This window comes from Brassica rapa, chromosome A09 (assembly GCF_000309985.2).
Source record: "Brassica rapa cultivar Chiifu-401-42 chromosome A09, CAAS_Brap_v3.01, whole genome shotgun sequence".
In the NCBI taxonomy this organism is placed as follows: Eukaryota; Viridiplantae; Streptophyta; class Magnoliopsida; order Brassicales; family Brassicaceae; genus Brassica; species Brassica rapa.
The window spans coordinates 35,391,230-35,408,514 of NC_024803.2; the positions used below are offsets into that span (position 1 = coordinate 35,391,230).

A 17,285-nucleotide genomic window follows, 5' to 3' on the forward strand; every position below is an offset into this window, starting at 1 on the left:
GATGAGAAATAGAATATAAGTTTCAACACCAATATTCTTCTACTAAAGGTTAGATGATTGCACCATCTGAGAAATAGAATAAGAGAGAAATCTTCTCTCTGTTTGTTCTTTATATAAGAGATAATCAGTTAATCATCGGATTTAATTATTAGTTATCATAATCTGTTCCACTTATTTGTCAAGATTTTAGTAGAAGAATATTGGTGTTGAAACTTATATGCTAAAATCCTTGTGATGAATGAGATATGTGTTATGATTTTCATTGTAAAGGATAAAAGTTCAAGAAATATTTGATGATTTTCTCAAAAAATTAACATAATCTTATATCTTCTCAAAATCACAACCAGCTATGAAGAAAAAAAACAGATATGCCCTTATTTTACATTCTTAATGCGCATTGTGGTGATTTCGTAGTTAGCATGCACATATATGTATCACCACAGTATAATTTGTTTCACTGTAATGGTGACAAAATAATTTATGAATTGTTATAGTTACATGAATAAAGTTTGTTGGATGTATGGGCATTACGTTGTTGAAGCTTGTGTGACCCACCAAATTAGTTTCATCGGCAATGAAACCACTAGCTAGATATAGGTATCAAATGGCATCAACCAAAAACCACTTTAACTAGCGTCATTTATTTGATTGACAGAAAATCAGCTAACCCACTTCTATTTCTTTTCTTCTTTTTTTTTTAAGAAAGAAATGCTATTAAAAAGGTGAATATTTCTTCAATGTATAATTTTATAATAGAGTTAGTCTATTATAAAGGAAAATATAAAAGAATGGTATTCTTTTACTCTAAAAATAGAGACAAAAATACAACACTCAACCTGTTAGAGATTTGTGACAGATTGCAAGGACCTGATCGCAATGATAGAAGACCCACAAGCCTGGCTCAACTTCTCAACTGAGCTGAAAATCATTCAAACTCTTCGGTTATGGGTTTTTGGATTTTAAGTTTAGCTACATTCCAAAGACGCAAAATGAGATTGCAGATTCACTATCTAGGAATGCACGTTCTTTTCATATATCTTTATGTTTTATTGGTTGATCTCTTCCGGTCTGACTACCCAGACCATCTCAAGTTTGAGTAATAGAGACAAAAATTAGTTTTCCCAAATATTCCTTTCTACAATAGAGTTCCCTATTATAAATAACTAGATTTGGATCCGTGCGTTGCAACGGACTTTATTTGATTTTTTAATTTAATAAAAAATTAAAATTCATTTTAAAATTGTTTTTGCATATGTTATGTGAAATTTATTTTATAGTTAAGAACTCGTTTTCACACATAAGTTTCAGTTAATATTTTTTAGAGCTAGAAAAAACATCCAAACGTAAAAATTTAAACCGGATCCAACCCGAAATAATAATTATAATGAAATAAAAGGAATTTGGAAGTTAAATAAGACCAAGAAACAATGACAACATTATACACTTTCTTATGTACTAATTTAATGTTTTATTAAACTTGTTTGATGTTAAATAATTTTCTTGATTCAAGATTCATTAATGATATATTTTCATAATAATATTTTAATTAAAATTAATTATAAACTACTACATAGTAAAAATAAAAAATAAAATAAGATAATGATGAAGCTTGATTTGTTTTTGACTAAACATTTGTATAGTGACCAGGGTCGGCTCATAAGGGGGACAAGCGGTGCGACCGCTCCGGGTCCAAGCTCGTGTCCCACCATATAATAATAATTAAAGGGTCCATTTTTTTTACAAATCTATATATTTATATATATATATAATAAATAAAATTGAAAAGGGCCCAAAATTATTTGATTTGTATATAGTTTGTTTTCATTACAAATATACAAAATATGACTGATTAAATTTTAAAAATATTTTAAACATTATCAACATATAAATTTTAAAAGGTAAATTTTTTTTTTTTTGCTTCTAACAATGTTGAGCCTGCCTTAAGAGTGACAATAATAATATCAAATTTTTATGATTTCAAACATGAAAATATATATATCAAACATGTGTTTGATTTTCATATAATCAAACACATAAATACCAATCACGACAACATCCTAAGTTTTGATTTTTGTTAATTTAATAGCTTTATCATTATAGTTGTCATCAAATTCTTTTTTTTTTAATTACATAATCATTTATAATTATTTTTTCTAGGATTTAGAAAATAAAAATACTATCAAATAATTATTTCCAGCAAATATTAACCATTTTTTAAAACTTCCTATTTTTAAAATTCATTTTCTCAATATCATTAATATTTTTAATTAAATATTTTCATTATCATATTATTTTCAAAATTCGTTTTCTCAACATCACTAATATTTTTAATTAAATATTTTCATTATCGTATTTATCATTAAATTTTAAAAGTAATTTTTTACTTTTACAATTCTATATGGTCATGATTTAAAAGGAAAACAAAATCTTATTTGGTTAAGATTAAAAGACGAAAATTTTATTTTTCAAATTTCTTTTATTTAGGATTTTAAGAAAAAATTATATTTTCACATAATGATAGATTTTTATTAATACATACACAATGTTTCTTTTTGTACAAATGACACAATCATATCAGGTGAAATATTTAAAGTTGTTTTTGGTTTATAATTTTTTAACACAAAATTATCTATTAAAAAGAATAGTTAGTTATTTATAAGAAATAAGTTACTTTAAAAAAATTTAAAAGGGAAAATTCCAACTATAATTTATTCTTGTTTTTTAAGATTTTTATAAAACTAATATATTTTCAATAAAACAAATTATGTTTAGTTAATTATATATTGTGTCTTACATATACAAACATATATTCCTTATATTTACACATACTTATGTACGATAAAAACATCAAAATTAAATAAAACTTGTGTTAGCATCATAAGATGTAATAAGGATGATAAAAACAATTGAATTGTTTAAAAAAATAAAAAGAAAATACTCAGATAATATTTTTCTTGTCAATACTATTTTTGTGAAAATAATATGAAGAATCTTAAACCTAAATATAGATGTGAAAATAATATTTATTTTGGTTTATATTTTTGTAGCATACATTTATCTGTTAAAAAGGAAAGTTAGTTATTTATATGAAAATAATAAGAGTACTTTTACATTTTTGTTTTCTTAGTTTTTAAAAAGGAATCTCACTTATTTTATAGTTAGTTTTCTATTTGATTTTTATTAAATAATTTCTTGTAGTTGTAGGATTTTATAATTCGTTTTTATTTAATTATTTTTTTTTAAAAATAAATATTTTCTCTTATAATATCTTTCTTTAGTATCTTTAAAATGAAAATTATATAAAAAAATTTAAAAAGAAATAAAATACTTTCAAATAGCTTTTCACAATTATTCTATGTTTATAGAACTTTCAAAAATTAAATTTACTATCAAATATTTTTGAAAGATTATAAAAAGAGCCATACAAATATAAGTGTAAAAGGCTATGTGATAGTAATTTTTCTTTTCTTAACTCCTAAAAAGAATAATAAACTATATTTTGTAATAATTATTCTTTTATAGCGTCCAAAAAATGTAATAATAATTTTCTTTTTCTAAATTTTTTAAATCCTAATAAAAGAGAATTGTAACATATTTTTGACACATGTCACAATCTTAATAAATTAATTGACACTTGTCGCAATCATATTAGTTAGCAACTTTGAAAAACCAAGCCTTATATAATAAGATAGAAGTATACATTAAAGCAAATCCATATGTATAATAGTGTTTATCTATTTTAGAGGCAAATATATAAGAGAAAATAGTAGTGGGTTGGAGATGATTTAATTGATTAGAAAACAATGTCAAAAACTCATATAGACAATGTTTTAAATATGAATAGACATTATTTGCAAAATGATTTGCATGTCATCACCACATTCATTCTTAATAAGAAAAATAACATGATTTTTTTGAGAATTATAACATGGCATTAATCTAATTATGACTTGTACAATTTTCCAAATCAAACTTTATATTTTTGACAATGTTTTTAATATGGTAATGATTTATAACTCTAATATCATTATTAATGTAAACTTTTTGTAAATATATTTTTAGCAAAAAAATTGAAATATATTAATGACTGATAACTCATATATCACCATTAAATTATTACAATTTTGTTTAAATGTATCTGTTAATAATTTAGATATTAATTTTTACCAGTTTAACGTATATTAACTATTTTAACCAAAAAGCTAATTTTTTTAGAATTTATATATTTAAATAAAGTATATTTAAAACTAAATAATAAGAGAAATATTTATAATAAATATTCATTAAATATAACAAATATAAAAATAATTTTAACTTTACTAAAATTTAAATAAAATCAAACTAAAATAGTTAAACCTAATGAAAAACAAGAATACAAAAATAAATTTAAGATTTTTTTCTAAACCAGTGAAGTTAAAATATATAAAAATAATATTAGAATGTAAAATAATTTTAAAATAAAGTAAAATAATAGTATATTTAAAATTATTATATTTGCACATGATGGAGAAAAACCCTTAGGTGAGATAACACACTAGTATAAGAAAAAAGAATGTTGCCGTCAGACCTAATTAATAAAATAGAATATCGTTATTCGTTACTATTTCCTAGCTGTTAATGCTAACTCGTTTACTATCTGGATTTGTGTCAAATTGTATAAAACGGTATGGTAGTTGAGAGGGTCCGAATGGTAACCGCGGTTTTGCTAATAAAAACGGTACGAAATTGAAGTGTGGTACGGTCTAACTGCGGTTTGGTTTGCGGGATAAATGCGGTTTTGATAAAATTAACGGTGCGGATTTGTGTTTGATTGGTGAAAATATAATTTGCGGAATTGAAAATTTTACTGTGCATAATATAGCACATTTGTGGTTTTCAAAAAAGAATTATTTACTGTGCATAATGGTTCAAAGTTATTTATTATTTACTGTGTATAAGGGTTATTTTTATATGTGCTAGTAGTTAAGATTTTATTCTAATACAACAAATCAACAGAATGTATATTAATGTATTTCAAATATTTTATGAATATATAAAAAATACAATAGGAGAGAAGTGCGTTTTTTATTCAAATACGCTGGTTTGTTACGGCGGGTGCGTTTTTCATAAAATGTACGTTATCCAATAAACAATTTTATCATTTGCGGTTTTACTCTTTTTCTCTTTCTAATACCGCACTTTTACAAAATGATTTATGAATGGTGATCAAAAGGCGTTTTTGAGAATACCATTCACGCACTAAGTTTTGTAGAAATTACATATTCAGTATTCCCATACAGGGTAGTATATTGCTACGTGTATATTTATGAAACGGTGAAAGAAAAATAAGAACGGTAAAAAATATTAAAATAGTATGGCTTAAAGGCCATTAAGGCCATAAGAAATCGTCGACGTCTTTTTTACTCATTCGAGTCAATTATTAAAATTTTAACGAACGAGAGAGTGGAAATATTTTTTATAAACGTATTTTATCTATTTATTTAAGAAGAAGAAGAAGAACATGTCCATCCTTTATATCAATGACCTTAGAGAAAAAAACACCATTGCTCCCACTTAGAGAGAGAGAGAAAGAAAGAAAGAGAGTTCTTCACAGGCTCATAGCAACTAGAGAAAGGATCCAAAGGGATCGCATTGATCCTAATTAAGCTGAATTTATTCCCAAATAATTGTTATATTTTTCTCAATCTAAAGAAAAAGTCCCAAAAATCTGCTTCGTTTTCAGGATCATGCGATCTATTTGGATTCATCCTTTGGTTGCTTCCATTTTGGTCAACGTGTTTCACTGCCATGGTAAGTGGGTCGATCCATGGTAAGTTTGTTTCTAAAGATAAGCTTCAAAGATTTAGGATACATGCCAAGAACAGAAGAACCTAATTATCTTGTTTCCTTTTCTGGCATTGATTTGTGTATGTAGATTAGGGGTGTTCAATCTGGATATCGGTTCGGTTTCGGTTCGGTTTTTTCGGTTTTCGGTATTTCGGTTAGTAAAATATAACTACCATTCTAAATCCATATTTACTTCGGTTCGGTTCGGTTTATATACTGTCGGTTTTCGGTTTATTCGGTTTTATACCAAAAAACATAATTATTTTGTTTGAGATCATATTATATGAATTTTAGAGTCATATTGTCAATACAGTCATTTATTAAAAATATATTACATGTTCAAATAAATGAACAAAAAAGTAAAAATGCCTCTACCATCAAATAAAATAATCAAATCTATAACTAAAATCAAAGCTTGAAATTTTGAAAATAAAAATATGAAACAAAATAGAAACATGAAAGAAAAGTTTTTCCACTCTTCCATATTTAGTGTTCATTAAAGTTATACTTTTTCAATTGAAAATTTTCCATTAATTATTGTCTATCAAATTTATAATCTTCATATTAATTTAGTGAAGACTAAAATAAATAAAAAAGATCAAAAAAGACTTAGAAAATAAGATGTATGAATTACGATGTATTGTTATTTAGTTATAGTTCAAACGTTTTACAAATTAAAGTTTTTTATTACTATAAAATTATGGTAATAGTTATTAACACAAATTTAACTTATGTAACAAATAGATTTTCATGTATTGTTATAAAATAGATACATATTTACATGTTTCTACTTTTAATCGGTTTTGTTCGGTTTATTCGGTTTAATCGGTTATATACCAAACCATATCCAAATCCTACGGTTTTTATAAAATTATATCCATTCGGTTTATATGGTATATACCAAAACCAAACCATATTGTCTATTTCGGTTCGGTTCGGTTCGGTTCGGTTTTACCATATTGAAATGTGTGTTTTTTTTAAAACAGGGATTTGTTGTTGTTAAGCAAAATACATATCATGGATATATATTTTTAGAGTGTTTTTTTTCTGTAACTGATTTTTAGGGTGTTTTTGTTCTTTCTATAAACACACTATTGGAAAGTATGTAGTATAAACTCAAAATTAATTTTTATTAAACTAACTAATTTTTTTGAAAGCATTAAAGTTACGAGTTCGAAATCCTAGAAGAAGAAGTAATTGGATCCCGTAAGTTAGTTTTCACACTAGTGAGAATCCGGTCCATTTTGACTTTACACCATTTGTGTCGACATTAAAAAAATAATTAATTCAGATTTTTAACATTAACTATAAGTATAACTAATTTACAAAAAAAACTATTTATAGCCATGAAAAATTGGTGAAATCCAATGTAATGGGGCAATTGTTAGCCATTTTCATGCTTCTTTTTTTCTTTGTTATTCGTTTTAGACAAAAAAATTGCCTGCCTAGAGATTTTTGTAAATCGAATGTGACATAGCATTTGTTTTCCGTTTCTAAGAAATGACTGTCAGATAAATCTACTTGGTGCTAACTTATGTACAACTTTTTTTCTTCCGAATGAAAACTTTGAAAGTAATATGTTACATTATAGTAGCTATATATTATTTATTTATATACCTGTTTAATATTGTATCCCAGCCTTCCCTGTCTATTGTGTAAGTTATACATTACAACTTATGTTTTGCAAGGGTAGTTTAATACACAACTTGGAACATATAAATAATAAATAGATTGAATTTAGACAGGGAAGTTAAAATAATATTTGATTCTGCTAAGAGTAATTTATAAGGCTACGTTCGCTGTATTTTAAATGAAAATATGTGACCATTGGTATAAAAGTTTCCTCTAATTATGCGATGCTTTGTAAAAGTGTAAAGAGGCTTCCAATACAATGATTAATCGTAAATGATATTCACTGGTCAAGCTTTCTTTCCCCCCCATTTGATCCTTTTTAAAAGGATTTCAGCCACTTACTTTTCCCGTTGTGGGTCAATCCATTAGACGTAAGATCTCGATCAATGTCAAATGCATGTATATAATATATTCAAACTAAAGAAATGTTTACTGCTTTGTTGTTGCTGTTTTTTTTTTCTGACATCAAAAGTAAAAGAACACTTATGAAACTAGTTAGCAGCCTCTTGGCTAGCGTAAAGAGCTAGCCAACTTGGTGCAAACAGTTGACAAATGGGGACCCAAAAACTCGTGATCTTCCTCCTTTAGCAAGGGAGTCCGTGTTCATCGATTTTGGAATATATGCTACAGAGACCTCAGTAAAAACAGCAGAAAAGACTTTAATCTCATATACTACTTTGTTGTTTTTAAGTTTATAACTTTGGTTTTTCTTTCTATTTTATGTAATTTCTTATATGTTAAAAAGAAGCATTTGGAATAAATGTGTTCATACACATTGACACGTGTCAATCCTACAATCTTTTCAACTTGAGAATGCTTAGGTGTCAGCCTTACAAACTCTTAGCAATTATTATATTCACACATTAATTTTCTTAACTCTATCGCAGAAGATTTAACGTGTTCACACACTAAATATTTTATTCAACTCATTTTTAGTTTTCATACTTTTAACCTTTGTATTAGTGAATTGAAGTGCTCTCCAGACAAGTATTGAATAATATCATTATTAAAAGAAATAAATTACAAAATCATTAAGATACATCAACTAAAATACCGGAATGAGACTGTTTTTAGAAATTGATTGTTTTGTATCTTGTCGAACTTGGCCATGGTTGATGTTTTATGCATATGAAAGCAAAAAATAATTATGATTAGTTATGAATTAAAGAAACTGAAGTAAAAAATGCCACACACAAAGTTGGATCTTTAGTTTAGCTAAGTATTGCTTTTCCTTACAGAGTTTTCATATCAAATCAAGAATTAGAAACACAATCAGATTGTTAGAATCAGAAATCATAAAAGCTTTAAAAAAACTCGTGAAATCGATTGAAAAACAGAATTCATGTACCGAGTGAAGAGATGACATTATAATAAAGCAACTTTAACCCATTTCACTCGATTGTATCATGTTTTTCATATTTACCATAAACTTTTATAAGAGAGTATACATTATTGGTTATAAACTACGTCAAATTTTACATGTCGAAATGTATTGACACGACACCCAACCATTTTTATTGGTATTCTTAAAGTGTGTTCCAATAATTATGTATGCAAAATAATCTTAACATGTTTGTTTTACATTTATTTATTTTTCTTTACATTTGTAGAAGAAATTAAGTTTGGGCAAAATATTTGGATCTGAAGAAACGACCGAATTTGATTTGAAAGTAATACTAAACACAAACTAAAATTGATTAAGTATTTAAATGGATCTAAAAGTTTAAAATCCGGATAACAAGACCCGGATCCGATCCAAACTGAAATATTTGGATACCAAAAATATCTAAAACACAATTATTTACTTAAATATATTAGATATTTAAAAATTTATATCTATTAGATATTCATTAATATAAAAATATCTAAAATAACAAAATATGTTCAAAATACCGAAATATATATATTTTTATCCATCTAAATATTTAAATTGAACTAGTTTTATGTAAATTTTATATTGTTTTTATTTTCGGATTTTAAGGATTAAGTATATTTGGATTTTTGTTAGAAAATTACATAACTAAAATAGGTACGTGAACTCAAACCCGAACCAAACCAAACCTAGAATGATTCAAACCAAATCCAATCCAAATTCAAACTGAAATTTGTAAATATCCAATCATATTTAAATTTCTAACTCTAAAAATCAAAATCCGAATAGGTCAACTGAATCCGAACGAATATCTGAATACCCATGCCTTGAAAAAGTTATACGACAAATCTCTTATTACATCGTAAAATAAATAATCTAATCAGTTATTTTACTCCGCGCACAGCGTGAATTATTACCTAGTTCTAATATTACTATTCAACGTGCAATAAATTATTGAACAATACCAAACGCTTGTCTAGAAGTGATTAAAACGCAAACATGGTAAGATTGGTAATACTGTGTAACATAGATGCAACCTTCATAAACAAGCACGAAGAGGAAAACCAGAGATGCATCAACCAGAGAGTTGACAAACCAAATAGTAAAAAATGGAGCAAACTTCAGTACCAGGCATAAAGGAATATTTGCTTAAGACCATATATAAGTTTGTGAAGGTGAGAAATTTTATCAGGTATATCACAGATAACAAAAAGAGGTGGTTGTATCATATAAACGTCTTCTTTTAGAGTCTCCTTTGTAGAAAAGCATTGTTAGATTCAAAAACAAAAAGGAAATGCATTGTTAACAATAAGCCGACAAATAGTCATATTGCAAGCCACATCAACATTAACAAAAATGTGAATGGTAGCATGTTTAGCAACATGATTGGATGATTCCTCAAAGTTTACTCTTGGCTGTTGAAGAAAACATTTGAGTGTTAGTAGAGATTTGTACTTGTTAATAGAATAATCAGAAAACACTGTGAATTGCATCTGTACGCACATTAGATCCCAAGTTATGTTTTGAACAAAAGAATTGTATTTCTTTTCTTCAGAAGCACATTACTTCTCATCTTTTAGAATTTGAAGAAGTGTCATTAGTTCAAATGTTATTCATGGATCGTGTTGTAATACCTGAGATTGATGACTCAAAAACATTAATTGATGTTATGGAAGTAGCAATGTATGATACTGACATTGGTGAAGATGTTTCAGCTAGAGTAGGTGGTGAAGTTGCCTCTGTCAAGGAAACAATTGAGAAGCTCTTAACAGAGTTATGAGTGGTGAGCCAAATAACGGAACAAGAGAAGCAGATGGTGTAACGTTTTGTGACAGTCAGAAACACATATGAGCTTAATATAACTTTATCTTGTTAGTAATGAAAGTCGACTGCATGTGAAAATGGGATATCAATAATAATTTTGGTAAGACTTGCCATGTCGATCAACGAAACTAAGTTCCAAAATCATGACTCAAGTGTTTCATCATATACCTTTTTAACAACTTCCATCATAGATCATAATATCGGAAAGATGTAATAAACTGTTCCCTGAGTGTTGATTTTTCAATTTCCATAAAGTCAAGCTAAGTAGGTTGCGTAAAGGCTTTTATTTTAAAATTCGGTTTCTAGACATTCATTTTTACTCCCAACTTTAGCATATTCTAAATAATCAACTTTAGTAATTCACCTTCCTCACCGTAAGATGTTAAATATACGTAGTGTTTGAGATCTCAATATGAGTATTGGCCAAGTATTTTTTAAACAGTTTTAAGAAAGATATAATATTGACATTTACATAAAGTGGTTTACAATAAATATGATATCAACTTCCGAAAAATACCTTATTCAAAATAAGGTAAGTTAATAACAAACTAATTAACGAATGAGGTTCATTAAGTGCAATTACAAATAAACAATACTTTTACTATATCAATTTATATTATCTTGTACCTTATTCAGTTTCGTGATAAGGAAACTTGTTCCAATTATTCAATATTTTATTTAAAATATTAAACGAATTAGAATATGTGTCTATAAGATATTTTATTATGAAAGAAATTAGAGTATGTAGTTGTAACTTCGAAAAAAAGAGTTGTTGTGTTTTTGTTGTCCTTATTTTGTTTACTTTGCTTGTACAAAACTATTTTCCAAATAAATGGATAATAATTTAAAACATAAAAATCCCAAACAAATTAAACAAAATATAATCGAAAAAAATTACGACAATTGTTTAAAAAAATAGCAATCGGCAAAAGAGAAAAGCGTAGTGTTTTGTCTTTATTCCTTGAGAGTGTTTGGAAACCTAAATTAAGTAATTCTAGGTTAACTCTTTCCCGCTGATTTAAAAAAAAAAGGAAAAGAAATTATCAAAAATCAACCAATAGGATTAAAAGAAATTTTCTGAGAAGCTCTGTATGATTGCCACCTATTGAGAAGTCATTAAAGTGACTTCTCTTTTAATATATAGGGGGATGAAAATCTTGAATTTCTTTTATGGATCAAATCTAATCTCATCTATTAATTTATGGTCCAAATTTTTATCTACTATACTACAAGACATTGAATAATAACTTAAATAATTAGTTAATATGACATATTTTATTATTTTCATTAATAATAAATCAACTATAAATTTAAATTTTATTTTTTAATTATAACAAAATATGTTGCGAAAGAATCTAACAAAATCTTACTAAATATTTAAATTTTTTTTATCAAATAACACATTGATTTCATTATTAGTAATATAATATTATTATAAATTAATTTTAATTAAATTTTTATTCAAAAAAAAGAAAATAAAAATTATACACTATTTTCTATAAATATATAATTATATTCTGTATTGTTTAAAAATGTTTATATACAAAAATATAACAGTAGATAATAACTTTTAGTTCATATACTATTTAAAATATATATTATTTGAGAATTATGAAATTTTAATAATTTATTTAAGATATTAATGACACATTAAAATTTATTTATAATTTATTTTATTTTAATTGTAAAACAAAATCTGTTGAGAAAAGTTTAGAAATTATTACAAAAAATAAAAATATTTTTTATGAAATAATGTATCAATGTAGTAACAAAAAAAATTAAAATTCATGTAATCTTCCAAACTCAAAAATAGTTGTGTAATTTCCAAAGTTTTCTTGACAATATATACAATTTTGAAAATAAATATTCAAACTCAAAATGATAATATTTCAAATTTTACAAAATATAAAATCATAGATAATAAAAAAATACTTTTTAAATTGCACCACCAAAAATAAACTATATATGTTGTAAAAATTAAAATAATCTAATATTTTGAAATCTTAATTAAAAAAAAGAAACTTAATATCGTAAGATCCAAAAATATCATATATCAAGAAAATTTATAATAATATTATAGATACTACTACGTATAAATTTACTTAAACAATAGAACTATATTATTTAAACAAAACATTGCTTTTACTTATAAATCATGTACTAATATGATATATGTTAAATCATATTTTTTAACACAACATGTAAGTATAATTTATATTAAAAATATATATTTTATAAATATAAATAAATAAATTTTATAAATGTATTATATACAAAATATATAAATTAAAGAAAAAAACATATTTTGAAGGGGGTTCTCTATTTGATTATCTCAGATTGTTATTTAATGTATTTAATTCGAAATATATTAGTAAGTAATAAAAATTTATAACAAATTAAAATATATTAAACAAACCACTATATATTAATGATGCCGAATAAAAATATAAACAATAATATTATAGAGTTACATAATATAGAACACTAAAATGAAAATTATATATCTGAAAAATTGTAATAATATCAAATACATTTATAAAATAAAAAAATATCCGCACGAACGTGCGTGTTAAAATCTAGTATTCATTTAAAATATAGAATTTGTTGGATATTCAAATATCATATTTCCAACATCATGACTGAATAAATCAAATAGTTAAAATATTTACCATGACAAAATGGAGTGAATCACATATATTTTAAAATTCTAAATAGCTTCTCCTCACCTATTCTTCATATTATATGTCTTTTAAATTTTTTTTACACATACTAAAATAGTTAAATGTTCTGTTTTGTCCCTGGTCAAAGTATTATTTTGTTTGAATTTAGTAATAACAAGTGGAAAATTGATAAATATATGCATTGAAAACTAAAACTAACTTGGGGGCGACTGGTTTTCCTGCTACCACCCGCAAACGCAGCTTTTGCGGTTGGTAGCGGCTGTCGGCGGTTTGCAACAATCACTCAAATCGCTCTAAACTGCTTCAAACCGCTTCGAATCTCATAAATTCAAAAGCTGGCTCCAGCTAGCGTTTGCGGTTGCGGGAGGGTAAAAAATTTTTTTTTTTTTAAATAATATATAGACAAAAGTAAAAAAATTTAATAAAAAATTTAAAATTGAAATTATGTAAATATTAAAATATATCTATTATATTTTAATTAATATTATAAAATTTTATAATAAAAACAATTCAATAAATTTTCAAAAATTAAAATTATAACTTTCTAAATATAAATTTTATATTTTTTATAATTTTATGATTTTTGATATTTTTATAATTATATTAAATGTAAATATTGTTAATTTATTATTTGACTGTTACCGCATTAGGTAGTTAACCAGTCATAAGTCATCCGCAAACGCACCAATTTTTAACCGCAGTACCAGTCGTACAAATCTCTTAAAACCGCTAGAAACCGTAACCACCCGCATCCACAAACTCCCACAACCACTGCGTTTGAACCAGTCATGCCCTTAGTAGTCTATTAAGATAATTAATTTAGTAGCATCAAAAGTAGTCAAATAAATTCAGTGTCATTATTAGTAGTCAAAATAATCAAACAAAAGATGTAAGCTGAAGTCAAAGAAGAATTGGAATGAATTTAATATCATTATCTTTAGTCAAAAACAATCCAAACAAAAGATGTAAGCTAGACAGCTAGCGTGTGTGCTTCTCTGACCTTCTCAGGAAAGCCCCATTAGGGAGTAGCTAAGGAAGTAAACCAAAAAAAATTGGAAAAGGTGGAGATAGCAACCAGGAAAAATTGTAAGATACTTTATCCATACTTGTTGCTTTGTGATTGGTTTATACTAATTATGTAATTTAAATAGAAGGATCTATTAAGTGAAATAAATCATTGACTTTCCAAAACTAAACAGATCTTAGAATCTTAGATATGCCAAAGATTCTTTTCTATTAGAGAAAAATATTCTTCACTGAAAAAACGTTACGTTGTCTATCTCTGGTTGTATCTCGTGCCAAAATAACTCTCTCACACACACATAGACGTATCAATCTTTCTGACACATCAATTTAAAGTTGACTAAAAGGATCAGACACCTATAAAACAGAATACTCCACATCTTTACATTCTCCATTTCACAGTTTTTCTATATTAATAACTTTGTTTATTACGCGACAAAGGCTGTCTTTTTATATATTTCTTGAAATCCAAAGAGGAAGATAGAGACAAGACTTAACTGATTCTTGTCGGAGTCATTGATACAAGTGAGGCTAAGAACCGTAAAGTCGTTGCAATGAAACAGTTCGATCTCGAAGTCCCTGAGACCGCTCACAAGATTAGCAGCGGTTCGGACTTCTTTCTCTTTGAAACTTTCATTAACTATTTTTGTCCTATGTTCTTTCTCTTTTCCCGTTGTTATGTTGAATAAACTTGTCGTTGATCTCGAGCTTTTTTAAAGAAAAAGATTTTCCTTTGTCTTTGGAATACCGAAAAAAGACTCAACAGAGTTTATTACCTATTTGTCGTCTTTGTCAGATTAACTGAAACTTTGTCAGTTTATTTTACGTGCATATGTCACTGATGCATGCATAGCAAGTGTAATATTTTTACTTCAGCTGCAGAAAACACTAAAACGTAAACCAACTGTGATGACTTTTATGATGCCCACTTGTGAAAAATGTTGTCTTTGGTGATTTTGATGGTGCCTATTCAGGCAAAATGTTATATTTTGGTGACTTTGGTTTGTATAGATTCATGGTTTCAGGTATCATTCGTTTTGACAACGAGTATAAACAGCGCCTATGTGTTGGGATATTCCGGGACAGTCATGGTTCCTTTGGGTTGGATTGGTGGTGTGGTTGGTCTCCTTCTCGCTACAGCAATCTCCCTTTACGCAAACTCTCTTATCGCCAACCTTCATGAGTTTGGTGGTAAAAGACACATTCGTTACAGAGATCTCGCTGGCTTCATATACGGTAACAAAGTCCCATCTCTCTCTCTATCTCTTTCAAGTGCTATGTTAGTTTCAATGTTCAAAAATCATTAGGCTCAATATAGAGGATTTGTGCTTAGGTGAGCAATTTAAAATCAGTCTTAGAAAATCGTCTGGTTATAACCGATTTGCCACCTATGCTTGTTTGATCAGGTAAAAAGATGTACCGTGTTACATGGGGATTGCAATATGTAAATCTTTTCATGATTAACTGCGGCTTCATCATACTTGCTGGTTCAGCCTTAAAGGTATAACAATAAACAAAACAAATATATTTATTGCAAAAAAAAAAGTTAAGTTAGTTTCCCTCATTGCTCTGTTCTTGCATTATCTGTAGGCTGTCTATGTACTTTTCAGAGATGACAGTGTAATGAAACTACCTCACTTTATCGCCATTGCTGGTGTTGTCTGCGCGATTTTCGCAGTCGGTATACCTTATTTATCTGCTCTTGGAATCTGGCTAGGAGTATCAACAATCCTCAGCATGATCTACATTGTTGTTGCAATAGTCCTATCAGTTAAAGATGGTAACGATTCTTGATATTACTTACAAACCTCATAAATTGTTCTAATAAATTGACTTCTCTAGGAGTAAACAAACCTTCAAGAGACTATACCATACAAGGATCATCAGTAGACAAGATCTTTACCATAACCGGAGCAGCAGCAAGTCTAGTTTTCGCATTCAACACGGGAATGCTGCCTGAAATACAAGTCAGTCTCATCTATTTTCATGCTACAATCTTTTCTCTGTTCTTGACACTAACTCTTCTGCAAATGATTAGGCCACAGTGAAGCAACCAGTGGTTAAAAACATGATGAAGGCTCTGTATCTTCAATTCACTGCTGGTGCATTACCTTTGTATGCCGTTACGTTCATTGGTTATTGGGCTTACGGGTCCTCCACCTCGACTTATCTGATGGACAGTGTCAGTGGACCTCTCTGGGTCAAAGCTCTCGCTAACATCTCAGCTTTTCTTCAGTCCGTTATCTCTTTGCACGTATGTTTATCTTCCTACACTTGTCTTTAGTAAAGCCTAAACCATATTAAAAACAAGATGAAGGTCTCCTTGCTGTTTTTGTAGATATTTGCAAGTCCGACTTATGAGTTTATGGATACAAAGTATGGAACCAAAGGAGGAAGTCCATTAGCATTGAAGAATATCTTGTTTAGAACAGCAACAAGAGGAAGCTACATTGCTGTGAGCACTCTTCTCTCTGCGCTTTTGCCGTTTCTTGGAGATTTCATGAGCCTCACGGGAGCGATAAGCACGTTCCCTCTGACGTTTATACTAGCAAATCACATGTATCTTGTAGCTATGGACAGTGAGCTTAGTTCCGTTCAAAAGCTATGGCATTGGCTTAATGTTTGTTTCTTTGGGTTAATGTCTCTTGCGTCTGCTATTGCTGCTGTTAGACTCATATCTGTTGACTCCAAGAACTTTCATGTTTTTGCTGATGTTTGAATGTCTTGTATCATTTGTTTAATGTTGTAATCTTTTGTAACAAAAAATAAAATCATAATCCTATTTATTATTACTTGTAGTCTCTCTTTACAAACGCAATTAGACATTTTATAGGGTAAACGCAAGCAGAGTACTTAGTATTTTCGCTATACTTAGGAAAATACTATGATTTGGGAAAATATGTTTTGGTTCATTAACAAAAACGAGT

General features: G+C 27.4%; 1 protein-coding gene across 1 annotated transcript; it reads left to right on the forward strand.

Moving 5' to 3' along the window:
* The first annotated feature begins 3,125 nt into the window (after positions 1-3,125).
* LOC103841483 (proline transporter 2) lies at positions 3,126-17,190 on the forward strand. The gene is made up of 8 exons (XM_009118027.3): positions 3,126-5,809; positions 14,872-14,964; positions 15,370-15,594; positions 15,765-15,859; positions 15,949-16,138; positions 16,201-16,325; positions 16,397-16,612; positions 16,697-17,190. The coding sequence occupies exons 1-8, from the start codon at positions 5,788-5,790 to the stop codon at positions 17,075-17,077; spliced, it is 1,347 nt and encodes a 448-aa protein (XP_009116275.2). The 5' UTR covers positions 3,126-5,787; the 3' UTR covers positions 17,078-17,190.
* The last annotated feature ends 95 nt before the right edge of the window (positions 17,191-17,285 follow it).